The 27,768-nt window shown below is 42.6% G+C and overlaps 1 protein-coding gene across 1 annotated transcript in view; it reads right to left on the reverse strand.

Moving 5' to 3' along the window:
• Positions 1-27,768, reverse strand: part of LOC139408493 (PDZ domain-containing RING finger protein 4-like) — a 60,305-nt gene that overhangs the window by 6,218 nt on the left and 26,319 nt on the right. The window contains exons 3-5 of the mRNA XM_071152462.1: positions 23,967-24,065; positions 5,571-5,633; positions 3,456-3,557 (exon numbers count right to left, since the gene is read on the reverse strand). Coding sequence (XP_071008563.1) covers positions 3,456-3,557; positions 5,571-5,633; positions 23,967-24,065 — 264 coding nt within the window. The remainder of the gene's footprint in view (positions 1-3,455; positions 3,558-5,570; positions 5,634-23,966; positions 24,066-27,768) is intronic.

Below are 27,768 nucleotides of genomic sequence, written 5' to 3' on the forward strand. Positions count from 1 at the left end.
AGTATAAACACCATGGGACCACGCAGCCGTCATAACGCTCAGGAAGGAGATGCATTCTGTCTCCTAGAGATGAACGTACTTTGGTGTGAAAAGTGCAAATCAATCCCAGAACAACAGCAAAGGACCTTGGGAAGATGCTGGAGGAAACAGGTACAAAAGTATATATAGCCACAGTAAAAAGAGTCCTTTATCGACATAACCTGAAAGGCTGCTCAGCAAGGAAGAAGCCACTGCTCCAAAACTGCCATAAAAAAAGCCAGACTATGGTTTGCAACTGCACATGGGGACAAAGATTGTACTTTTTGGAGAAATGTCCTCTGGTCTGATGAAACAAAAATATAACTGTTTGGCCATAATGGCCATCGTTATGTTTGGAGGAAAAAGGGTGAAGCTGAAGAACACCATCCCAACCGTGAAGCACGGGGGTAGCAGCATCATGTTGTGGGGGTGCTTTGTTGCAGGAGGGACTGGTGCACTTCACAAAATAGATGGCATCATGAGGTATGAAAATTATCGGGATATATTGAAGCAACATCTCAAGACATCAGTCAGGAAGTTAAAGCTTGGTCGCAAATTGGTCTTTCAAATGGACAATGACACCAAGCATACTTCCAAAGTTGAGGCAAAATGGCTTAAGGACAACAAAGTTATAGTATTGGAGTGGCCATCACAAAGCCCTGACCTCAAGCCTACAGAAAATGTGTGGGCAGAACTGAAAAAAATGTGTGCGAGCAAGGAGGCCTACAAACCTGACTCAGTTACACCAGCTCTGTCAGGAGCAATGGTACCAAATACTAATTGAGCGTATGTAAACTTCTGACCCACTGGGAATGATGAAATAAATAAAAGCTGAAATAAATCATTCGCTCTACTATTATTCTGACATTTCACATTCTTAAAATTAAGTGGTGATCCTAACTGACCCAAGACAGGGAGTTTTTACTCTGATTAAATGTCAGGAATTGTGAAAAACGGAGTTTAAATGTATTTGGCTAAGGTGTATGTAATCTTCTGACTTCAACTGCATATATACAGTGGGGCAAAAATGTATTTAGTCAGCCACCAATTGTGCAAGTTCACCCACTTAAAAAGATGAGAGAGGCCTGTAATTTTCATCATAGGTACACTTCAACTATGACAGTCAAAATGAGAAAAAAAAATCTAGAAAATCACATTGTAGGAAAAATATTTTGAACTGTCATCCAATTTGGAATTCCAACTCGGGAACTCGTGTCTGTTTCTAGAGCTCCAAAAGTCTGACCTGACGATCACTGACGTCCCGATTTGACCTTGTATTTTTCAGACTTCCCAGTTGTCTTGAAATCACCATAAAACTCATCATACCCTTCGCCAGCTCATATCTGTGTGAAGCTGGATTCAGTGATCTTGTCTGCATTAAAACCAAATATTGATCCCGGTACGATGTGACCGCATGCCCCACCACGCCCCCTGACTTTGAGAAGCTCTGACGCGACACGCATCAAGCGCACCCATATCATTAGTGTTGGTTAGAGAAGATACATTGTGTTAGACTAATTTGCAATGACTGCCATTGACCCAAATTAAAAGATAAACATTGGCTGTTAATTACATCCTCATTTTTTTCACATGGTTTGGGTTTTCAGATATCAAAATGAGCTTGTGGGACAAAAAAGTTTGGGAACCCCTGTAATACAGCCTGGTATCAGTGCGGGTGTAGGCCTAGATAAGCATATTGTTTGTGCAACGGTATCTTAAATGAGAGAGAAATAGGCGAAACATGAATATTTTTGCTAGCTGGCTAGATACACGAGGTAAGAAAACAACATGGGATGTAAAATCTAATTAGGGTCCCCTGGAAACATTGACCAACACTTTGGTTCCTACCCTGTCAATATTTTCTTCCCTGGCTTTTTCATTCATTGTCATAAGCATTCAAGGTGCTGCCCACTATATTACAACTATTGAATTAGAATAGTCCCGTGTAGCTCCGTTGGTAGAGCATTGCGCTTGCAATGCCAGGGTTGTGGATTTGACTGCCACAGGGGGACCAGTATGAAAGAAAAGTATGTATATATTCACTACTATAAGTTGCTCTGGAAAAGAGTGTCTGCTAAATTACTAAAATGTAAATAATAATTATATTTCCATGATTGCAACAGTTCACCAATGAACTAGACCTCAATGTTTTGCCCATATCATGCAGCCCTGCGTGGCACAGTGTGGAAATGATGACACAATTCCCGGAACTACAGAAATGGTATGAAATGATGAAAATCATTTTTGTTTGAAGTTGGATTGAACAGTGTAAAACAGTCAGAATGTAGAAAGCCCTGTTGAAATCACGTATTTATGTGTTGCCACCCTAGGGTCATGAACTACTCATAGAGCATACATACTGTATAACTTTTATTAATCAAAAACATAAAATACCGTCAAATATCACTACACTGTATTTTAAAAAATAAATTATATCGTGATATGATATTTTGACCATATTGCCAAGCACTAGTCAGATGGGTTTATCACTTGTGAATGATGCCCAGCATGTTCCGTCTACGGCAAAAAAACAGCCTACCTGGCACGCTTTCATCCATTCGCTATTTGAGGGCAGGCTACCGATAACATGTTTTTTTTAAATAAAAAAGGATTACACACATACAGTATATTAGTAGGCTACATGTAAAGCCCAAATGAAATTGAGAATAGTCTGATGGGTGAGAATATTATCAAGTGCTTGTCAAATTGTGAATGACAGACTAATGAAGCATGTGCGGCCTGCATAAGAAGTCACATCATTCTGCCTTAGAATGCATTAGAAATCAAATCAAATCAAATAACGGATTTATTGTGATGGTTTAATCTATATTAAATAGATTTATACGACTTTTTAAAATGTAGATGTTCCAAAGGTCTGCATCAGTGGCTTGTGGGCTGTGCGTGGAAGCCCAGAGATGCCGAACAAGTGTATGTTAATTAACGGTCAATTACTGTGAGACCTGGAGATATTTGGTTGACAGTTACCAGCCGGCAAAAAACTTCACGACCGCCACAGCCCTACGCACGCACGTGCACGCACACACACCGTTCGCCATGGCCTTGGGCCTGAACTCACTGCATATTAGCATGCCATTAGTTTTTATGGCGTACTGTTGGAAGTCAATTACAGCGGCCGGCACTATATAAAAAAAATACACATGATGTGCGGTGGTGTTTATACAGGGACGTGTAATGTTTCATCTAAGAAACGTAAGTGGTATATGCCTTAGGGCTGTGTTTTGGGTGTCACGTATGTTAACTTGGGATGTCATGAATAAAAATACCTCTTAATGGCTGGTGTATTGATCCTATGGACCTACAGTATGGACTTTTTTTTTTTACAATACATCTCTCCAGATTAGTAAACTATTAGGACTGGGGTAAAAAAATAACCTTAAAACAATTCCTTTTAACTTCATCAGTGGTGGTAAGCTCACCTGTAACTCGGGCCTGGCGACCAGCAGTATGATATTCCTTGTGTCTTCACTGGAGAGCACAGCTACAGCCTCCTCTCTGTCCTGCACATCCTGACCATTGATCTGTGGAAACAACACACACTGTTATTCATACACAAACACACTAGAGAGAGAGAGAGAGAGAGAGAGAGAGAGAGAGAGAGAGAGAGAGAGAGAGAGAGAGAGAGAGAGAGAGAGAGAGAGAGAGAGAGAGAGAGAGAGAGAGAGGTGTTGCAACCTGAAGTGGAGGCAGGAGTCACAATATACAGTATATCACACACTGTCCTGTTATAACTTACACGCGCACATACACGCGCTAGAACACACACACACACACACACACACAAAGGGAAGGGCCACTTTCCTTTTTTACATTTATTTTTATTTTTATCTCAGTCTAACACTGTAGAAAGAGCCCAGCTGGCAGACAGCTAAAGGCACTGTCTCTCCTCCTTCCAGGGGATCTGCACTCTATGTGTCCAGTCAGTATTTCATAGCAGGCCAGGCTGGCTGGATTGATCGTGAATGGGACAGTGGTCTATGGACCGATCGTCTGCACTAGAAATGCTCTGCTCCTGAAAGCATCCAGCATCTGGAAGCGACACACATTCATACATACAGACGCCCCACACAATTAACTGAGCCGTGACAGGGGGGCGTCCGTCTTCCACTGACCAGAGTAATGGCCCTGTCACCATGGGATAATAGTAAAGGGGTGCTTGGGGTGGAGGCATGGATCACAGCCACTAACCCAAACCCCTCTCCCCTCGCTTTGCCTCGTAGCTCAATACAATCGCACAACACATTATGACCTGCAATGCACGAAAGACACGTGCGCACACATGGACAAGGCGCCACGCGACAGACAATTAGGGAAGCAGCTAGCCCCGGCCGTACATTATCTCTCTGCAACAAAAAAAAAACTGTGCTTACCCTACGCTCAATCTTCTTCCTCTCATGACTGCACCGTGCACTCACCTCTCTCTCTCTCTCTCTCGGACTCATTAACCCTTATTCAGAAACACATCACTCTGTTGTTCTGAGAGTTCACTCTGACTGAAAACAGACCACTCTCTAAAAGACATTACCGTCTACTTCTGCCATTCTCCTCAAAAGCATGTCTCCAGCACTCTCACCCACATTACTGTAACAACCTTGTGGCTCTGCCTCCCAAAACCATTACTGCTCTCAGACTCTACAGAACACTTACACTTAATACCAGTGATCACCAATCTTCCCCGAGCCGAGATCCCATTCTGAGATCTACCGCTCAGATTTGTATTTTAAAACATGACTTTAAAAAACCGTAAGCCTTTACAACCTTAACCTCCCAAAACATGACTATCCATCTCTCTCCACGAAGCCCTCAATCTGCCTCTCCCCAAATATATGACCTTACTTTATCCCTACCTCCCAAAACACCAACCTCTTGATTACACCTTAAAACATCCCCCTTTTCCACCCTTCCCCCTACAAGAGCGCAAAGCTCACCACCCCACTCCCTCTCCAATAACATCATAATGGTCCATACAGCTCCACTGACTGTTGTTTGTGTCTCTAACCCCACCAGAAGACTGTCTTTGGAGGGGGTACTAGTAGCCTCCAGGGTCCACCGACCCTCCCTGGCCCAGGGATGGAGCTGAGGGGTAATAACATGGAGAGCCTCTCAGTCTACCTCCGGGGTGTGCGTGTGTGTAGAAAGGGAAGAGATCTGGTGTGTGTGCATTCTTGTGGATGTGCGAGTGTGTTACCCAGAAGCAGGTGGGGGGGGTATATCTGGAGCACGGTGCATCCTTAAACTGCTCTTACGGCTGTTAAAAAGCCCAGTCGGATGCTGAGTCGGTAACTAAAACAGCCAGAGGGACATTTCCTCCCCGCTAACCGTCACAGAGGGGGTGAGTTTCTCTTTTACTATGGTGCCATTAAAAATGAATGGGTTCTTGTGTTGGGAGACAATGGCAGAGGGAGGTGAAATAAAAAAGTGTTTATGTCACCTCTGATGAGAAATGAGAGAGAGAGGAGACGAGAGAGAGAGAGAAAGAACGAGAGAGAGAAAAGAGGGGCTGAGGGTCAAGATAGAAAGAAATAGTTTCCTACCTGTAAAATGTGGTCTCCTTCTCTTATGCGCCCGTCCCTTGCAGCGATGCTGTTTGGCCCAACCTGATGGGGAGAGACCGTTTGCATCAATGCTCAAAGGGAACACCAAATTGCCTTTTGGAAGTTTGCCAAAATACCTTACCATCACATCTCATACACAAAATATATAACCTTTTGAAAATACAAAAGTATATGGACACCCCTTCAAATTATTGGATTTGGCAATTTCAACCACACTCATTGCTGAGAGGTGTATAAAATCGATCACACAGCCATGCAATCGCCATAGACAAACATTGGCAATAGAATGGCCTGACTGAAGAGCTCACAGACATTCAACGTGGCACCGTCATAGGATGCCACCTTTCTAACAAAATCAAATCAAATTTTATTTGTCACGTGCGCCGAATACAACAGTGAAATGCTTACTTACAGGCTCTAACCAATAGTGCTGAGAAAAAAATTAAAATTAAATATGTGTGTGTGTGTGTGTGTGTGTGTGTGTGTGTAGGTAAGTAAAGAAATATAACAGTAAAAACAGTAGAAAGACATTTGATAATAAAAATAACAGGTCAGTTTGTCAAATTTCTGCTCTGCTAGAGCTGCCCCGGTCAACTATAAGTACTGTTCTTGTGAAGTGGTAACATCTAGGAGCAACAGCGGCGCAACCGCGAAGTGGTAGGCCACACAAGCTCACAGAGCGAGACCGCCGAGTGCTAAAACGCGTAGCACGTAAATATAAGCTATCCTCGAGTTACAAACTGCCTCTGGAAGCAACGTCAGCGCAAGAACTGTTTGTCGGCAGTTTCATGACATGGGTTTCCATGGCTGAGCAGCCGCACACAAACCTAAGATCACCATGCGCAATGCCATGTGTCACAGTCCGATGGACAAATTTCGGTTTGGTGGATGCCAGGAGAACACTACCAGTCCGAATACATAGTGCCAACTCTAAAGTTTGGTGAAGGAGGAATAATGGTCTGGGGCTGTTTTTCATGGTTCGGGTTAGGCCCCTTAGTTCCAGTGAAGGGAAATCTTAACGCTTCAGCATACAATTACAGTCTAGACGATTCTGTGCTTCCAACTTTGTGGCATCAGCTTGGGGAGGTCCTTTCCTGTTTCAGCATGACAATGCCCCTGTGCACAAAGTGAGGTCCTCACTTGTCGAGATCTGTGTGGAAGAACTTGACTGGCCTGCACAGAGCCCTGACTTCAACCCCATCGAACACCTTTGAGATTAATTGGAATGCCGACTGCGAGCCAGGCCTAATCGCCCCAACATCAGTCCCCGACCTCACTAATGCTCTTGTGGCTGAATGGAAGCAAGTCCCCGCAACAATATTCCTACATCTACTGGAACGCCTTCCCAGAATAGTGGAGGCTGTTATAGCAGCAAAGGGGGGACCAACTCCATATTAATGCCCATGATTTTGGAATGAGATTTTCGACGAGCAGGTGTTCACAAACTTTTGGTCATGTAGTGTACCTATACAACTTTACAGAGACCACTGACCTATAAAAGCATTGTCTAAATTTCTTATGACATCCAATAATAATTTAGTCCCCAATATAATTCTAGAGCACCTCTGTAGGTTTGAAGTAAGAACTGTTATACAACACTTCTAGACAAAGGACCTCTTTCAACACCATCTGGTGATTGTTTGAAGCACCTGCTGCCAGAGGAAGGCCTTAGCTGTCAGTATGTGTTATAGCATCTGTCCAGTTCAGGTATCAAGGCCACTTTACCCTACGGCTGAAGCAGCTAAATGAACAGAGCTACAAACCTGTCAGGACATGTGTCTGGGGAAAGTACAATAAAGTATCACAATCAGGGAATACTGTGTGTTTGTGTGTGTGTGTGTGTGTGTGTGTGTGTGTGTGTGTGTGTGTGTGTGTGTGTGTGTGTGTGTGTGTGTACTCTGCTTCTTTATCTGTTGATTTCCCTGTTGGGCTAACCTGCACCCTCCATCCCTCCTGTTGTGATTGGTAGATGTAACATACCGGACACAGAGAGACATAGTATCCATACAAGGCCCATCCATGCCTCTTCCTTCCCATGATTCTCCCTGACTAATGATACTGAGCGAAGAGGGCAGGCCACTCTTTCAACGGCCAATCAATTACTGCCGTCTGGGGCCATTTGTTTTACTCTATCCAATCAGACAGGATCTCCTGAGATGGCTGGGCCAGCCTGAATGTTCCATTTTCATGATGGTCCGGTGTGTGTGTGTGTGTGTGTGTGTGTGTGTGTGTGTGTGTGTGTGTGTGTGTGTGTGTGTGTGTGTGTGTGTGTCACAAAGGACCGTTCCTTAAAAAGGGCTGCTCTGAGATTACTGGGGATGGGGAGGGACTCTGCCTGTATTTGATTTCTCGTGTCACGTCTTCTCTCCTTTCGTCCCTCTTGAAAAATGTTTTAAGGAGAGGAGGAGAAGGGACCCGAGGAACGGAGGAGGAAAGGACTTTTGCAATTCCCCCACTGTCACAACATGTGGAGTGATACCCAGAATGATAACGGCGCTGGAGGGGATGGCTGCAGTTTAACGGGGCTCCTAACCAACTGCGCTGTTTTTTCTTAGTTCTTTTTCCGCATTGTTTGTAACTCATTTTGTACATAATGTTGCTGCTACTGTCTCTTATGACTGAAAATAGCTTCTGGACATCAGAGCAGCGATTACTCACCTCGAACTGGACAACGTTTTTTAAAATTTAATGAGTCCGACACGAAGGATATACTGCTTTGTCGAGACAAGGCCCGAATCCCTGTCATTCGAGGTATTGCTCGCCTGAGGTAGAATAGATAGAATACCTCATTCTGTAATCAGTAAGCCACACTGTCTATATTATTCGTAGCCGTCTATTTACCACCACAAACCGATGCTGGCACTGAAACCGCACTCAACGAGCTGTGTAAGGCCAAAAGCATAGAAGAAAATACTCATCCATAAGCGGCACTCCTAGTGGCTGGGGACTTTAATGCAGTCAAACCTCATTTCTGTGCAACCAGCGGATGCTACGCTACAAGACTGTTTTGCTAGCACAGACTGGAATATGTTCCGGGATTCATCCAATGGTATTGAGGAGTATACCACCTCAGTCACCGGCTTCATCAATAAGTGCATCGACGACGTCGTCCCCACAGTGACCATACGTACATTTCCCAACCAGAAGCAATGGATTACAGGCAACATCCACACCGAGCTAAAGCCTAGAGCTGCCGCTTTCAAGGAGCGGGACATTAATCCGGAAGCTTATAAGAAATCCCGCTGTGTCCTCAGACGAACCATCAAACAGGCAAAGCATCAATACAGGACAAATATTGAATCCTACTACCCTGGCTCTCACGCTCGTCGGATGTGGCAGAGCTTGAAAACTATTACGGACTACAAAGGGAACCCCATCAGCGAACTGCCCAGTGACACGAGCCTACCAGACGAGCAAAATGCCTTTTATGCTCGCTTCGAGGAAAACAACACTGAAACATGCAAGAGAGCACCAGCTGTTCCGGACGACTGTGTGAGCACACTCTCCATAGCCGATGTGAGCAAGACCTTTAAACAGGTCAACATTCATAAAGCCGCGGGGCCAGATGGATTAGCAGGACGTGTACTCAAAGCATGCGCGGACCAATGGGCAAACGTCTTTCTGTAAGACCAACGAGTCTGTAAGACCAACATGTTTCAAACAGACCACCATATTCCCTGTGACCAGGAAAGCGAAGGTAACCTGCCTAAATTATTACCAGCCCGTAGCACTCATGTCGGTAGCCATGAAGTGCTTTGAAATGCTGGTCATGGCTCACATCAACACCATCATGCCGGAAACCCTAGACCCACTCCAATTCGCATACAACCCAGATCCACAGATGACGCAATCTCAATCGCACTCCACACTATCCTTTCCCACCTGGACAAAAGGAACAGCTAAAAGTAAGTGAGAATGCTGTTCATTGACTACAGATCAGAGTTCAACACCATAGTAACGATGAAGCTTATCACTAAGTTAAGGACCCTGGGACTAAACACCTCCCACTGCAAATGGATCCTGGACTTCTTGACAGGCCGCACCCCAGGTGGTAAGGGCAGGCAACAACACATCTGCCATGCTGATCATCAACACTGAGGCCCCTCAGGGGTGTGTGCTTAATCCCATCCTGTACTCCCTGTTCACCCATGACTGCAAGTCAGAGCCGTCCAGAGTAGTGATGTTGGACAGGCGGGTAGGTGCAGGTAGCGATCGGTTGAAGAGCATGCATTTAGTTTTACTTGTATTTAAGAGCAATTGGAGGCCACGGAAGGAGAGTTGTATGGCATTGAAGCTTGCCTGGAGGGTTGTTAACACAGTGTCCAAAGAAGGGCCGGAAGTATACAGAATGGTGTTGTCTGCGTAGAGGTGGATCAGAGACTCACCAGCAGCAAGAGCGACCTCATTGATGTATACAGAGAAGAGAGTCGGTCCAAGAATTGAACCCTGTGGCACCCCCATAGAGACTGCCAGAGGTCCGGACAACAGACCCTCCGATTTGACACACTGAACTCTATCAGAGAAGTAGTTGGTGAACCAGGCGAGGCAATCATTTGAGAAACCAAGGCTGTCGAGTCTGCCGATGAGGATGTGGTGATTGACAGAGTCGAAAGCCTTGGCCAGATCAATGAATACGACTGCACAGTAATGTTTCTTATCGATGGCAGTTAAGATATCGTTTAGGACCTTGAGCGTGGCTGAGGTGCACCCATGACCAGCTCTGAAACCAGATTGCATAGCAATAACAATCTGTTTGTTGACTTGGCTTTCGAAGACCTTAGAAAGGCATGGTAGGATAGATATAGGTCTGTAGCAGTTTGGGTCAAGAGTGTCCCCTCCTTTGAAGAGGGGGATGACCGCAGCTGCTTTCCAATCTTTGGGAATCTCAGACGACACGAAAGAGAGGTTGAACAGGCTAGCAATAGGGGATGCAACAATTTCGGCAGATAATTTTAGAAAGAAAGGGTACAGATTGTCTACCCCAAGCTGATTTGTAGGGGTCCAGATTTTGCAGCTCTTTCAGAACATCAGCTGAATGGATTTGGGAGAAGGAGAAATGGGGAAGGCTTGGGCGAGTTGCTGTTGGGGGTGCAGTGCTGTTGACAGGGGTAGGAGTAGCCAGGTGGAAAGCATGGCCAGCCGTAGAAAAATGCTTATTGAAATTCTCAATTATGGTGGATTTATCAGTGGTGACAGTGTTTCCTATCTTCAGTGCAGTGGGCAGCTGGGAGGAGGTGTTCTTATTCTCCATGGACTTTACAGTGTCCCAGAACTTTTTTGAGTTAGTGTTGCAGGAAGCAAATTTCTGCTTGAAAAAGCTAGCCTTGGCTTTTCTAACTGCCTGTGTATAATGGTTTCTAGCTTCCCTGAACAGCTGCATATCACGGGGGCTGTTCGATGCTAATGCAGAACGCCATAGGATGTTTTTGTGTTGGTTAAGGGCAGTCAGGTCTGGGGAGAACCAAGGGCTATATCTGTTCCTGGTTCTAAATTTATTGAATGGGGCATGTTTATTTAAGATGGTTAGGAAGGCATGTTTAAAAAATATCCAGGGATCCTCTACTGACGGGATGAGATCAATATCCTTCCAGGATACCCCGGCCAGGTTGATTAGAAAGGCCTGCTCGCTGAAGTGTTTCAGGGAGCGCTTTACAGTGATGAGTGGAGGTCGTTTGACCGCTGACCCATTACGGATGCAGGCAATGAGGCAGTGATCGCTGAGATCTTGGTTGAAGACAGCAGAGGTGTATTTAGAGGGGAAGTTGGTTAGGATGATATCTATGAGGGTCCCCGTGTTTAAGGCTTTGGGGAGGTACCTGGTAGGTTCATTGATAATTTGTGTGAGATTGAGGGCATCAAGTTTAGATTGTAGGATGGCTGGGGTGTTAAGCATGTTCCAGTTTAGGTCGCCTAGCAGCACGAGCTCTGAAGATAGATGGGGGGCAATCAGTTCACATATGGTGTCCAGAGCACAGCTGGGGGCAGAGGGTGGTCTATAGCAGGCGGCAACGGTGAGAGACTTGTTTTTAGAGAGGTGGATTTTTAAAAGTAGAAGTTCAAATTGTTTGGGTACAGACCTGGATAGTAGGACAGAACTCTGCAGGCTATCTTTGCAGTAGATTGCAACACCGCCCCCTTTGGCAGTTCTATCTTGTCTGAAAATGTTGTAGTTTGGAATTAAAATGTCTGAATTTTTGGTGGTCTTCCTAAGCCAGGATTCAGACACAGCTAGAACATCTGGGTTGGCAGAGTGTGCTAAAGCAGTGAATAGAACAAACTTAGGGAGGAGGCTTCTAATGTTAACATGCATGAAACCAAGGCTATTACGGTTACAGAAGTCGTCAAAAGAGAGCGCCTGGGGAATAGGAGTGGAGCTAGGCACTGCAGGGCCTGGATTCACCTCTACATCGCCAGAGGAACATAGGAGGAGATGATAAGATGAACGTGATACCTTCAGTCATTTGGAAATTGCTCCCAAGAATGAACCAGACTTGTCTCCAATTCTTTTTCTGAGGTCTTGGCTGAATTCTTTTGATTTTCCCATGATGTCAAGCAAAGAGGCACTGAGTTTGAAGGTAGGCCTTGAAATTCATCCACAGGTACACATCCAATTGACTCAAATGATTAGCCTATCAGAAGCTTCTAAAGCCATGACATCATTTTCTGGAATTTTCCAAGCTGTACTTAGTGTATGTGCATTTCTGGCCCACTGGAATTGTGGTACAGTGAATTATAAGTGAAATAATCTGTCTAAACAATTGTTGGAAAAATTACTTGTGTCATGCACAAAGTAGATGTCCTAACCGACTTGCCAAAACTATAGTTTGTTAACAAGAAATTTGTGGAGTGGTTGAAAAACTAGTTTTAATGACTCCCACCTAAGTGTATGTTAACTTCCGACTTCAACTGTAAGTATCAAAAGTAAAAGTATAAATCGTTTCAAATTCCTTAAATTAAGCAAACCAGATGGCAACATTTTCTTGTTTGTTTTTATTGACGGATAGCCAGGGGCAGGCTCCAACACTCAAACATAATTTAGTCTGCCAGATCAGAGGCAGTAGGGATGACCAGGGATGTTCTCTTGATAAGTGTGTGAATTGGACTATTTTCCTGTCAAAACGTAACGAGTACTTTTGGGTGTCAGCGAAAATGTAAGAGTAAGAAGTCCATTATTTTCTTTAGGAATGTAGTGAAGTAAAAGTAAAAGTTGCCAAAAATGTAAATAGTAAAGTAAAGATACCCCCCAAAAATGACTTAAGTAGTTCTTTAAAGTATTTTTACCACTGTATATATGGTGTCATTACATGGCGTTCTGAATAATACGGAGTGTTGCTGGCCTTTTTTATTTGTATTTTTTTATTTAACCTTTATTTAACCAGGTAGGCCAGTTGAGAACAAGTTCTCATTTACAAATGCGACTTGGCCAAGATAAAGCAAAGCAAACAACAACACAGAGTTACACATGGAATAAACAAACATACAGTCAATAACACAATAGAAAAATTATATGTACAGTGTGTGCAAATGAGGAAAGATAAGGGAGGTAAGGAAATAAATAGGTCATAGTGGTACATTTTTTTATGTGCAAGTAGAGATGAATGTGCAAGTAGAGATACTGGGGTGCAAAGGAGCAATAAAATAAAATAACAGTATGGGGATGAGGTAGTTGGATGGGCTATTTACAGATGGGCTATTTACAGATGGGCTATGTACAGGTGCAGTGATCTGTGAGCTGCTCCGACAACTGGTGCTTAAAGCTAGTGAGGGAGATATGAGTCTCCAGCTTCAGTGATTTTTGCAGTTCGTTCCAGTCATTGGCAGCAGAGAACTGGAAGGAAAGGCGGCCAAAGGAGGAATTGGCTTCAGGGGTGAACAGTGAGATATACAGTGCCCCCTTGAACTTTGCGACCTTTTGCCACATTTCAGGCTTCAAACATAAAGATATAAAACTGTATTTTTTTGTGAAGAATCAACAACAAGTGGGACACAATCATGAAGTGGAACACCATTTATTGGATATTTCAAACTTTTTTTAACAAATCAAAAACTGAAAAATTGGGCGTGCAAAATTATTCAGCCCCCTTAAGTTAATACTTTGTAGCGATTTTGCTGCGATTACAGCTGTAAGTCGCTTGGGGTATGTCTCTATCAGTTTTGCACATCAAGAGACTGACATTTTTTCCCATTCCTCCTTGCAAAACAGCTCGAGCTCAGTGAGGTTGGATGGAGAGCATTTGTGAACAGCAGTTTTCAGTTCTTTCCACAGATTCTCGATTGGATTCAGGTCTGGACTTTGACTTGGCCATTCTAACACCTGGATATGTTTATTTTTGAACCATTCCATTGTAGATTTTGCTTTATGTTTTGTCTTTTTGGAAGACAAATCTCCGTCCCAGTCTCAGGTCTTTTGCAGACTCCATCAGGTTTTCTTCCAGAATGGTCCTGTATTTGGCTCCATCCATCTTCCCATCAATTTTAACCATCTTCCCTGTCCCTGCTGAAGAAAAGCAGGCCCAAACCATGATGCTGCCACCACCATGTTTGACAGTGGGGATGGTGTGTTCAGCTGTGTTGCTTTTACGCCAAAGATAACGTTTTGCATTGTTGCCAAAAAGTTCAATTTTGGTTTCATCTGACCCAGAGCACCTTCTTCCACATGTCTGGTGTGTCTCCCAGGTGGCTTGTGGCAAACTTTAAACGACACTTTTTATGGATATCTTTAAGAAATGGCTTTCTTCTTGCAACTCTTCCATAAAGGCCAGATTTGTGCAATATACGACTGATTGTTGTCCTATGGACAGAGTCTCCCACCTCAGCTGTAGATCTCTGCAGTTCATCCAGAGTGATCATGGGCCTCTTGGCTGCATCTCTGATCAGTCTTTTCCTTGTATGAGCTGAAAGTTTAGAGGGACGGCCAGGTCTTGGTAGATTTGCAGTGGTCTGATACTCCTTCCATTTCAATATTATCGCTTGCACAGTGCTCCTTGGGATGTTTAAAGCTTGGGAAATCTTTTTGTATCCAAATCCGGCTTTAAACTTCTTCACAACAGTATCTCGGACCTGCCTGGTGTGTTCCTTGTTCTTCATGATGCTCTCTGCACTTTTAACGGACCTCTGAGACTATCACAGTGCAGGTGCATTTATACGGAGACGTGATTACACACAGGTGGATTGTATTTATCATCATTAGTCATTTAGGTCAACATTGGATCATTCAGAGATCCTCACTGAACTTCTGGAGAGAGTTTGCTGCACTGAAAGTAAAGGGGCTGAATAATTTTGCACGCCCAATTTTTCAGTTTTGGATTTGTTAAAATTTGAAATATCCAATAAATGTCGTTCCACTTCATGATTGTGTCCCACTTGCTGTTGATTCTTCACAAAAAAATACAGTTTTATATCTTTATGTTTGAAGCCTGAAATGTGGCAAAAGGTCGCAAAGTTCAAGGGGGCCGAATACTTTCGCAAGGCACTGTACCTGCTGGAGCGCGTGCTACGGGTGGATGCTGCTATGGTGACTAGTGAGCTGAGATAAGGCGGGGCTTTAACTAGCAAAGACTTATAGATGACCTGGAGCCAGTGGGTTTGGCGACGAATATGAAGCGAGGGCCAGCCAACAAGAGCATACAGGTCGCAGTGGTGGGTAGTATATGGGGCTTGGTGACAAAACGGATGGCACTGTGATAGACTGCATCCAATTTGCTAGGTAGAGTGTTGGAGGCTGTTTTGTAAATGACATCGCCAAAGTCAAATATAGTCAGTTTTACGTGGGTATGTTTGGCAGCATGAGTAAAGGATGCTTTGTAGCGAAATAGGAAGCCGATTCTAGATGTAATTTTGGATAGGAGATGCTTGTCTGAAAGGAGAGTTTACAGTCTAACCAGACACCTAGGTATAGTTGTCCACATATTCGAAGTCAGAACCGTCCAGAGTAGTGATGCTGGACGAGCAGGCAGGTGCAGGCAGCGATCGGTTTAAGAGCATGCATTTAGTTTTACTTGCCATTAAGAGCAGTTGGAGGCCACGGAAGGAGTGTTGTATGGCATTGAAGCTCGTCTGGAGGTTAGTTAACGCAGTGGCCAAAGAACGGCTAGAAGTATACAGAATGGTGTCGTCTGCGTAGAGGTGGATCAGAGAATCACCAGCAGCAAGAGTGTCATCATTGATGTATACAGAGAAAATAGTCAGCCTGAGAATTGAACCCTGTGGCAGCCACATAGAGATTGCCAGAGGTCCGGACAACAGGCCCTCCGATTTGACACACTGAACTCAGTCATTTGAGAAACTAAGGCACTTGAGTCTGCCGATAAGAATGTGGTGATTGACAGAGTCGAAAGCCTTGGCCAGGACAATCAATACAGCTGCACAGTATTGTCTCTTATCGATGGCAGTTATGATATTGTTTAGGACCTTGAGCGTGGCTGAGGTACACCCATGACCAGCTCGGAAACCAGATTGCCTAGCGGAGAAGGTACCGTGGGATTCGAAATGGTCGTTGATCTGTTTTTTTAACTTGGCTTTCGAAGACCTTAGAAAGGCAGGGTAGGATAGATATAGGTCTGTAGCAGTTTGGGTATAGTGTCTCCCCCTTTGAAGAGGGGGATGACCGTTGCAGCTACCCAATCTTTGGGGATCTCACACAATACGAAAGAGAGTTTGAACAGGCTAGTAATAGGTGTTTCAACAATTTCGGTGGATAATTTTAGAAAGAGAGGGTCCAGATTGTCTAGCCCGACTGATTTGTAGGGATCCAGATTTTGCAGCTCTTTCATTACATCAGCTATCTAGATTTGGGTGAAGGAGAAATGGGGGAGGCTTGGGCAAGTTGCTGTGGAGGGTGCAGGGTGCAGGGCTGTTGATCGGGGTTATGGTAGCCAGGTGGAAAGCATGGCCAGCCGTAGAAAAATGCTTCTTGAAATGCTCAATTATCGTGGCTTTATTGGTGGTGACAGTGTTTCCTAGCCTCAGTGCAGTGGGCAGCTGGGAGGAGGTGCTCTTATTCTCCATGGACTTTACAGTGTCAGAGAACTTTTTGGATTTTGTGCTACAGGATGCACATTTCTGTTTTAAAAAGCTAGCCTTTGCTTTTCTAACTGCCTGTGTATATTGGTTCCTAACTTCCCTGAAAAGTTGCATATCGCGGGGGCTATTCTATGCCAATGCAGTACGCCACAGGATGTTTTTGTGCTGGTCAAGGGCAGTCCGGTCTGGAGTGAACCAAGGGCTATATCTGTTCCTGGTTAAAAAGTTTTATTAAGTTTTCTTGTTTTTCAATCAACCAACAAAACACATTCCACATTCACAGATGTGACAGGCTTAAAAAAAAGAAGAAAAAAAAGTCTAAAAATATAATAATAATACATTTGAAAAAAAATACAATTAAAATGAAATATTAAGAAAAATAAGTGTTTTTATTTTATATTATTTATTTATTTTCCTTGGTGCATATGTACACATATATATATATACATATATATACACATACATACATATACATACATACATACATACATACAGTACATACATACATACGCACACGTACACAATTTTTTTTTATATAATAAAAAAATATATATATATAACACTTGCAGCAACACTATCAAGGTTCTTATTATCTATTTTTAGCCTTCGCTGATACGACGGGCCAATAATTCGTTTTTAGGTTTTACAGCACCTTACACAACATGTATCTCTGCACATTTCCCTAGTCACCCCGTTCACTCTGTCCAGTTTGAAATATAGTTGAATAGTGGAGACCAGAGTCTATCAAACTTGGGCTGTCTCTTGTGGAGGTCATAAGTGAGCTTTTCAAGAGGAAGAAAGTCAACAATCTGGTCAATCCACATTTTAAATGTAGGAGGGGTATTAGAGGACCACAATAGAATAATACATTTCTTAGCAAAGTATGTAATAGTCATAAGCAAATTTTCTCTGTCAGGATCAAGAACAAAGTCCTGCTGGGCATTAAGAAGATAGATACACGGGGTCATATCAAACTGTACCTCTAATATTTTATGTGCAGCAGTATGTATAGAATCAGAATCTGGCAATCTCTCTACAGCTCCAAAATACATGTATATAGGTTCCACTTTCAGAGGAACATCTTTTACAGTTAGGAGACATATCTGTTTTCATTCTATGGAGTCTCAAAGGAGTATAATACAATTTGTAGTTAGATTCTTTCATTTTTACACAAGTAGAGGTGCAGTATACCCTGTTGCAAACCTCCGCCCATAACTCATCACTGATAGTCAGACCAAGGTCCTTTTCCCAAATTATTTTCAAAGGAGTAAAGGAGGAGTCTCCTTTCTCAGAAAGGAGTCTATAGATGTAAGATATTTTGCCTTTAATGGATTGTGCTGTGACAAGAAGGGTTTCAACTTCATTCAACCGAGTTCTAAACCTCCTCTTGGAGGTAAATTAGGAAATTACATGTCTAATTTGAAGATCTTGGCACATTGAATTCCCTGCAGAGCTCTTGAAAGGATTTCAGTGTAGTGGTTTTCTGATGAAATAGGTCTGAAAAGGTCCTGATTCCTAGAGTATGCCATAGATTAAAGTTGGCAACCCTCAGGGCTTTTGGCAAGTCTGGGTTGCCTACTATAGGCAAGTGAGAACATATTTGGGAGGAAATGCCCAGGTATTTCTTACAGTCCCTCCACGCTAGTAGGGTGCTGTAAATCACAAAGGTTTTGGCTATGTTCCCTACTTCACTAAAGTTATTCATGAATATAATTGAGCTTAAGGGCAATGAACCACAGGATTGGGCTTCTATCTGAATCCACGTCGACTCTTGTCTGTTTGTGATCCATGTTAGCATGTTGCGGATTTGGGCAGACCAGTAGTACAATTGAAGGGAGGGAAGGGCAAGACCACCCTTAGATTCAGGTTTCGATAGAGTGGAAAACTTGATCCTAGGTTTTTTATTGCCCCATATAAATTTGGTGATGCTTTGGTTAGTTGTTTTGAAAAAGGAAACTGGGAGATAGCATGGGAGCATCTGAAATAAGTAGTTCAGTCTAGGGAGGACGTTCATACGGATGAAATTAATTCTTCCTACTAAGCTAATTGGGAGGGAGATCCAGGTTTGGAGATCGTTCTTGATTCGATCCAGGAGTGGAAGATAATTGTCCTTGAAAAGGCTATTCAGATCTGGTGTTATGAAGATCCCGAGGTATTGAAACCCTTGTGTTTTCCATTGGAAAGGACATATTGTCTTCATAGAGCTGGTGAGTGTAATATTGAGAGGGCAGACAGTGGATTTGTTAAAATTGATCTTATAACCTGAAAACTTGCCATACTGAGCAGTTTTGTCTAAAATGAGAGGGAGGGATTTCTCAGGGTTGGATATGTAGAGCAAGACATCATCCGCGTAAAGCGAAATCTTGTGCTGCAGGCCGCCTGCAGAAACACCCATAATACTTGGATTGCTCCTTATCAACTCTGCCAGAGGCTCCGCCCCCAACAAGTAGAGCAGGGGGGACAGCGAGCACCCTTTTCTTGTGCCCCGTTCCAGAGGGAATCTGTCAGAGTTCAGTCCATTAGTAGTCACCATGGCATTTGGATGAGAGTATAGTGATTTGATCAATTTAATAAAATTTGGGCCCATATTGAACTTTTCTAAGACTGAAAACAGAAAGCTCCACTCCATCCTGTCAAACGCCTTCTCAGCATCCAGTGAAGCCAGCAGGACAGGGGTCTTTTGTGCGTTTACTTGATCAATAATATCAAAAAGACGGCGAATGTTATCAGAAGAGTAGCTCTCTAATAAATCCAGTTTGGTCCGCTTTTATTATTTTGGGAAGAAGAGTGTTTAGTCTTTTGGCGAGCAATTTGGTAATTATTTTATAGTCGAAATCCAACAAGCTTATGGGCCGGAAGGACGAGCAGGATAGGGGGTCCTTGTCCTTTTTTAGCAACACTGTAATGCGAGCTGTGTGCATTGAGTCTGGGAAGAGAATAACTTTGAAAGAATAGCCAGGCATCCTCTACTGACGGAATGAGGTCAATATCCTTCCAGGATACCCGGGCCAGGTCGATTAAGGAGTGGTTGATGGACCTCTTCAGCTAGCAGGGAGATGGGCCTAGCATATGCTAATTGGTGCTTGCTTCGGGACAGAGACGTTAGCCAGGAGTAGCCACTCGGATAGCAGCTAGCTAGCTGCGATGATCCAGGTGAAAAGGTTCAGAGCTTGCTGTAGGAATCCGGAGATATGGAGAAGAAGAAGTCCGATTTGCTCCGGGTTGAATCGCGCTGTGCAGACTGGCAGGAGTTGTCTGGGCTAAAGGTTAGCTGATGACTGCTAGCAGTAGCTAGCTCCTGTTGGGGGTTCCGGTTCTAAAGTAAAGCAAATAGCAGATCCATACCACATTGGGTGAGGCGGGTTGCAGGAGAGTATGTTGAAGTTGAGGTTAAGAAAAATGTTTTAAAAATATATATGCGAAGAAAAAATATATAAAAATATTTAAAGACAGAACACAACAAGACGAAGACAAGACGCCTGACTGCTACGCCATCTTGGATTCTTGGACTTTTACTCCACCCATTCCATTGGCAGTCGAATAACCTCACGTGTGCTTAACTGCACTACAGAACACCCGCTAACCAAACATAAGTACAGGGCATGCTCACTGAATTAAAGGGCAACTACACAAAAAAATTGACGTTTCTTAGATTTTTCCATGGCTTCAAAAGTCATCCCCTGATTTGGTTGTGAACACACAAAATCCAATTTAGTTGTTTTCTATTAAAAAAGGTGTAAAAAAAACTGGAGTAAACCAGAACAAATGGGGATATCCAAAACCTGGAAAAACAAAAACCAAGAAAGTGGAATTTGGGAGAAGAAAAAAAAACAGTAGGCAAAAAATGTAAACTGATTTTAAAAGGTTCTACCAACGTTTTTATAGCTGTGCATGACTAAACTTTATAATGTGTGTCATCCTGCAACACAGCATTTTGGGTGAACTTGAGGTCAGGTCCAATATTGACTATATGCACCCAGGAGGGAAAGAGTTTGGGCCATCCTAGAAATGTTTTAGTGTAATATAATATATAAAATTTTTCCAACGATTTTTTGCAATGCTCTCCCAAGACGCATGACAGGGTTATAAATGCTTTGTGAAGCCTTCATTTAATATGATTTATAAGGCCTTTATTAAGAGGTCCTTATGCCACCCTTTATAAAGAACAGGTTTATGGGGCAGCAGGTAGCCTAGTGGTTAGAGCGTTGGGCCAGTGACAGAAAGGTTACTAGATCGAATCCCCGAGCTGAAAAGATAGAAATCTGTCGTTCTGAAGCTGAACAAGGCAGTTAACCCACTGTTCCTAGGCCGTCATTGTAATTAAGAATTTGTCCTTAACTGACTTGCCTGGTTAAATTTTTAAAAAGTAATATTTTACATAGTGGGTTATGTCAGATTTGACATTGGTGGTTATGTCACACAGTTAAGAAACATTTATGAACCTTTTAAAAAGCATGACATACGGTTATATTGATTCATAACACATTTATGTAGTGTTTATGAAGGCTTTATGAAGCCTTTATAAGCTGCACGCCATTTACAGCAGGGCCCTACAAGGCTTTATAGAGCATTCATAAAGACTTCATAAACACTACATAGCTTATTGTCAAACCATTTTTAAGAAAAGTCATAATACACAAAGCGTGATATAAAATGTCATTTTAAACACTACATCTTGAGCTTTGCCAAATAGTATGCATGATACTGTATAGTTCATTGGTATTTAAGTGAGATCAGAAACGCAATTCACTATCTCAAACACAGCTGAAATACGGAGTAACATTCAGTAGGAGCTCATCTGAATGCAGCACGCTCTCCTTGGTTTTACTTTTTATAGACTGAACACTTGAGAGGAGAAGCAGCCCAGTGACTACAGCGATCTGTATTCAACTCATGTTCAGCTGCATATACCTTGCGGGTCTGAGCTAACTTCAAACGAATGAGAGAGAGAGACAGAGAGAGAGAGAGTAAGTTGGGCAGAATGGAGGAGAGGACAGTGCTTTGTAAGTGCTGCCAATAAGTGGGAGAAACAGAGAAAAAAAGCCTTGACTGTGGGCACAAATAGTGTAACCTCAGCTTGCAAAACATGTCAGTTCTATTTGAAGAACAAGGATAGTCACTCAAAGAAAGACTACAGTGCCTTTTTTTATGAGTTGGTTTAATCTATATTATTGCAAATATAAAAATTACGAAGTGCCAGTCCAGCGATTCATGTATTTTTAGTCTGTGTTAATCATATTAAATTACAGACTCTCTACATATTCAATATTACCTAAGCTCTGTAAAATAGGACACAGAGGAATCATATTAATGTCACAACTGATTTAGTCCTGAAAGTCTAGAATGCTGTATTCCTTTCACAGGTATATCAGTGTATTTACAGTGCATTCGGAAAGTATTCATACCCCTTGAATTTTCCCACATTTTGTTATGTTACAGCCTTATTCTAAAATGCATTAAATATGTTTTTTCCTCATCAATCTAAACACATACATCACAGGTTTTTAGAAATGTTTGCAAATTTATTAAAAATAAAGAAAAAATTGAGCTCAGGTGCATCCTGTTTCCATTGATCATCCATTGATGTTGTAGAAATGTTTCTACAACATGATTGGAGTCCACCTGTGATAAATTAAATTGATTGGGCATGATTTGGAAAGGCACACACCTGTCTATATAAGGTCCCACAGTTGACAGTGTATGTCTGAGCAGAAACCAAGCCATGAGGTCGAAGGAATTGTCTGTAGAGCTCCAAGACAGGATTGTGTCGAGGCACAGATCTGGGGAAGGGTAACGAAAAAATTATTTAGCGTCAAAGTTCCCCAAGAACACAGTGGCCTCCACCATTCTTAAATGGAAGAAGTTTGGAACCACCAAGACTCTTCCTAGAGCTGGCCGCCCGGACAAACTGAGCAATTGGACGAGAAGGGCCTTGGTCAGGGAGGTGACCAAGAACCCAATGGTCACTCTGACATAGCTCCAGAGGTCCTTTGTAGAGATGGGAGAACCTTCCAGAAGGACAACCATCTTTGCAGCACTCCACCAATCAGGCCTTTATGGTTGAGGCCAGATGGAAGCCACTCTTCAGTACATTAAAACCCGCTTGGAGTTTGCCAAAAGGCACCTAAAGGACTCTCAGACCATGAGAAACAAGATTCTCTGGTCTGATGAAACCAAGATTGGAATCTTTGGCCTGAATGCCAAGCGTCACGTCTGGAGGAAACCTGGCATCTTCCCTATGGTGAAGCATGGTTGAGGCAGCATCATGCTGTGTGGGATGTTTTTTAGCAGCAGGGACTGGGAGACCAGCCAGGATCGAGGGAAAGATGAACAGAGCAAAGTACAGCGAGATCCTTGATGAAAACCTGCTCCAGAGCGCTCAGGACCTCAGACTGGGGCGAAGGTTCACCTTCCAACAGGACATCGACCCTAAGTACACAGCCAAGACAACGCAGAAGTGACTTCAGCACAAATCTCTGAATGACTTGAGTGGCCTAAGCAGAACACGGACTTGAACTTGATCGAAAATCTCTGGAGAGACCTGAAGATGGTTGTGCAGCAACGCTCCCCATCCAACCTGACAGAGCTTGAGAGGAGGATCTGCAGAGAAGAATGGAAGAAACTCCCCAAATACAGGTGTAATCACTGCCAAAGGTGCTTCAACAAAGTACTGAGTAAAGGGTCTGAATACTTATGTAAATGTCTTTTATTTTTATTTTATAACTTTGCAAACTTTTCTAAAAAACAGTTTTTGCTTTGTCATTATGGGGTATTGTGTGTAGATTGATGAGGGGGGGGAACAATTGAATAGTTTTTAGAATAAGGCTGTAACGTAATAAGATGTGGAAAAAGTAATGGGTTCTGAATACCTTCGGGAATGCACTGTATTTACTATGATCCACAGTGATTGTAGTCCATAGTAATTGTAGTATGGTAGTACAATTATGTTAACCTATTTTACATAAAATGCACATGAAACCTCAAAGAACCGATAAACACACAGGACTGGTGGAAATGCATGCATACATTTTTTTATCAAGTTGATTTACATTTTCTTTTATCAACAACTATAAATAGTAGCTGTTATTTTGGTGTTTGTTCAAGAACTCTGAGGAAAGGAAGCATTTGTACACTGCTGAGTGTTGTGACATTAGACGTGTAGGTGAAGTGAGAACTTCAAAAGTACCTATTTCTGAACAAGTCTGGCGTATATAATAGCATTTTCATAAGTGAAAACTGTAAGGATGGAGAGAGAGAAGAAGAAGAAGAAGAATGAGAAGAAGAAGAAGAATGAGAAGAAGAAATACAGCAGCAGTTCCCTAGCCACCCTCAGTCCCACTCCTGCTGTCTCACCTCACTGACATAGATAGCCATGTCCTCCTCCTCGTCTGTCCTGTAACACAACGTCAGGCCCAGCTTCTCCTGGCTGTTCAGTCGACACAGCTCCACCTCCTGCAGACATACAGAGAACAGAGGTTAACAAAACCACACACGGATAACAACACTAACCAGCTTCTCCTGGCTGTTGAGTCGAACACAGCTCTTGGGGCAGCAGGGTAGCCTAGTGGTTAGAGCGTTTGACTAGTAACCGGAAGGTTGCAAGTTCAAATCCCCGAGCTGACAAGGTACAAATACAGTGCCTTGCGAAAGTATTCGGCCCCCTTGAACTTTGCGACCTTTTGCCACATTTCAGGCTTCAAACATAAAGATGTATTTTTTTGTGAAGAATCAACAACAAGTGGGACACAATCATGAAGTGGAACGACATTTATTGGATATTTCAAACTTTTTTAACAAATCAAAAACTGAAAAATTGGGCGTGCAAAATTATTCAGCCCCCTTAAGTTAATACTTTGTAGCGCCACCTTTTGCTGCGATTACAGCTGTAAGTCACTTGGGGTATGTCTCTATCAGTTTTGCACATCGAGAGACTGAAATTTCTTCCCATTCCTCCTTGCAAAACAGCTCGAGCTCAGTGAGGTTGGATGGAGAGCATTTGTGAACAGCAGTTTTCAGTTCTTTCCACAGATTCTCGATTGGATTCAGGTCTGGACTTTGACTTGGCCATTCTAACACCTGGATATGTTTATTTTTGAACCATTCCATTGTAGATTTTGCTTTATGTTTTGGATCATTGTCTTGTTGGAAGACAAATCTCCGTCCCAGTCTCAGGTCTTTTGCAGACTCCATCAGGTTTTCTTCCAGAATGGTCCTGTATTTGGCTCCATCCATCTTCCCATCAATTTTAACCATCTTCCCTGTCCCTGCTGAAGAAAAGCAGGCCCAAACCATGATGCTGCCACCACCATGTTTGACAGTGGGGATGGTGTGTTCAGCTGTGTTGCTTTTACGCCAAAGATATTGTTTTGCATTGTTGCCAAAAAGTTCAATTTTGGTTTCATCTGACCAGAGCACCTTCTTCCACATGTTTGGTGTGTCTCCCAGGTGGCTTGTGGCAAACTTTAAACGACACTTTTTATGGATATCTTTAAGAAATGGCTTTCTTCTTGCCACTCTTCCATAAAGGCCAGATTTGTGCAATATACGACTGATTGTTGTCCTATGGACAGAGTCTCCCACCTCAGCTGTAGATCTCTGCAGTTCATCCAGAGTGATCATGGGCCTCTTGGCTGCATCTCTGATCAGTCTTCTCCTTGTATGAGCTGAAAGTTTAGAGGGACGGCCAGGTCTTGGTAGATTTGCAGTGGTCTGATACTCCTTCCATTTCAATATTATCGCTTGCACAGTGCTCCTTGGGATGTTTAAAGCTTGGGAAATCTTTTTGTATCCAAATCCGGCTTTAAACTTCTTCACAACAGTATCTCGGACCTGCCTGGTGTGTTCCTTGTTCTTCATGATGCTCTCTGCGCTTTTAACGGACCTCTGAGACTATCACAGTGCAGGTGCATTTATACGGAGACTTGATTACACACAGGTGGATTGTATTTATCATCATTAGCCATTTAGGTCAACATTGGATCATTCAGAGATCCTCACTGAACTTCTGGAGAGAGTTTGCTGCACTGAAAGTAAAGGGGCTGAATAATTTTGCACGCCCAATTTTTCAGTTTTTGATTTGTTAAAAAAGTTTGAAATATCCAATAAATGTCGTTCCACTTCATGATTGTGTCCCACTTGTTGTTGATTCTTCACAAAAAAATACAGTTTTATATCTTTATGTTTGAAGCCTGAAATGTGGCAAAAGGTCGCAAAGTTCAAGGGGGCCGAATACTTTCGCAAGGCACTGTATGTCGTTCTGCCCCTGAACAGGCAGTTAACCCACTAGGCTGTCATTGAAAATAAGAATTTGTTCTTAACTGACTTGCCTAGTTAAATAAAGGTAAAATAAAATATCACCTATACACACAGAAGAGACAAGAACACACCACCTGTTGTAGGTGTGCCAAGTACATCAATATATTAAAAAATGCAGTTATTGAAGCTGTAGCCATCATACCCGACTTGCTATCAAACAGCATATTAACTTTGGCTGGGTAGAGGAGCTTATCTTAACTGTGTGTGTGTGTGATTAAAGCTGTTCTCTAAATGTTCAGTGAACGGCTTGATCAGTCATGTCTTTGATAACTGTCAGAAGCTCTCAAGTGTTTTTACCGAGCAGCTACAGCCTAATATTAGATTATTAGTTGGTAAATAAACCCATATAATTATGCTAACGTAGTGAATATATTCAGAGTTGCATGACCCACCACTGAAGTATTCCTCATCTCTGAAGAGTCCTCATGGAGAGACAACCCACAAACCGGGAACAAACCGGGTTTTTGATAACAAAAAAAAAGATGAAATATCCTAACATTCACTATAATGTTCCCAGCAAACCAGAATTGGTTCTGTGAAAGTTTCCAGAACAATCGTTAGGTTGCAGCAAATGTTCTCATAACACAAAAACTGTCGAGTCATGCTGATGATCATATAAAACATTTGCCTTGATGTTGTCTGAATGTTCCGATAACACATTTAGTCTGTTCTTTAAAGGTTCCCAAATGTTTGTCGAAACAGTATGGTGGGATCATTGTGTTGGACATCACAAAAGACGAACTATCAAGTTGTGAAGATGATTATACAATGTATATTTTAGAATGAAAAAACATTCACTTGATGCTACAAGAACATTCCCAGAACACATTTTTTGATGTTCTTTAAAAGTTCCTAAAACATTTCTTTAGGTTATGGAAAAATTGTTGGGATATGGCAAGAGAACTGTTCAGTTGTGCAGACATTCAGAGAATGTTTGTATCATGTTGCACACCACATTCATTTGATGTTGCAAGAATGTTGACAGAACAGCCTTTCTGGGTTATTTAAAGGTTCCCGAAACATGTTGTGGTAACCGTGCGGACACATTGCAAGACATAGGTTCCAAAAGCACTAAATATGCTCAGTTGTGATGCCATTCATACAATGTTTAAGATAGGTTGCACAGGACATTCCTTTAATGTTGTAAGAATGTTGACAGAACACCTGGTCTAAGTCCTGTCAGTACAATATGTGAATATCACAAGAATATTCTTGTAACGTCCCAGACTCCCAAAACTTAATAAAATGTTCTGGAAATCTTTAAGAGTTTGCACAGAACATTCCTACAATGTTCCACAATTTCCAAATAAGTATTTTTATTTTTTATTTTAACCTTTATTTAACTAGGCAAGTCAGTTAAGAACAAATTCTTATTTACAATGATGGCCTACCAAAAGGCAAAAGGCCTCCTGCGGGGACGGGATAAAAAAAAAATCATAAATACAATATAAATATAGGACAAAACACACATCACAACAAGAGACACAGCACAACACTACATAAAGAGAGCCCTAAGACAACAACATAGCAAGGCAGCAACACATGACAACACAGCATGGTAGCAACACAACATAACAACAACATGGTAGCAGAAAAAAATGGGATGTGTCCTATAAGTAGTAGTATTGGTGGCAAATCTGATGGCCGAATGGTAAAGAACAGCTAGCCGCTCGAGAGCACCCTTACCTGCCGATCTATATATTATGTCTCCGTAATCTAGCATGCTTAGAGGGGTTCGTTTGGCAGCCGGGGTGAAAGAGGAGCGATTACGATAGAGGAAACCAAGTCTAGATTTAACTAGACGGTGCACTGTCCTTCTCCCAGCACATATCACAGCCTG

This window comes from Oncorhynchus clarkii, chromosome 1 (assembly GCF_045791955.1).
Source record: "Oncorhynchus clarkii lewisi isolate Uvic-CL-2024 chromosome 1, UVic_Ocla_1.0, whole genome shotgun sequence".
NCBI lineage: Eukaryota > Metazoa > Chordata > Actinopteri > Salmoniformes > Salmonidae > Oncorhynchus > Oncorhynchus clarkii.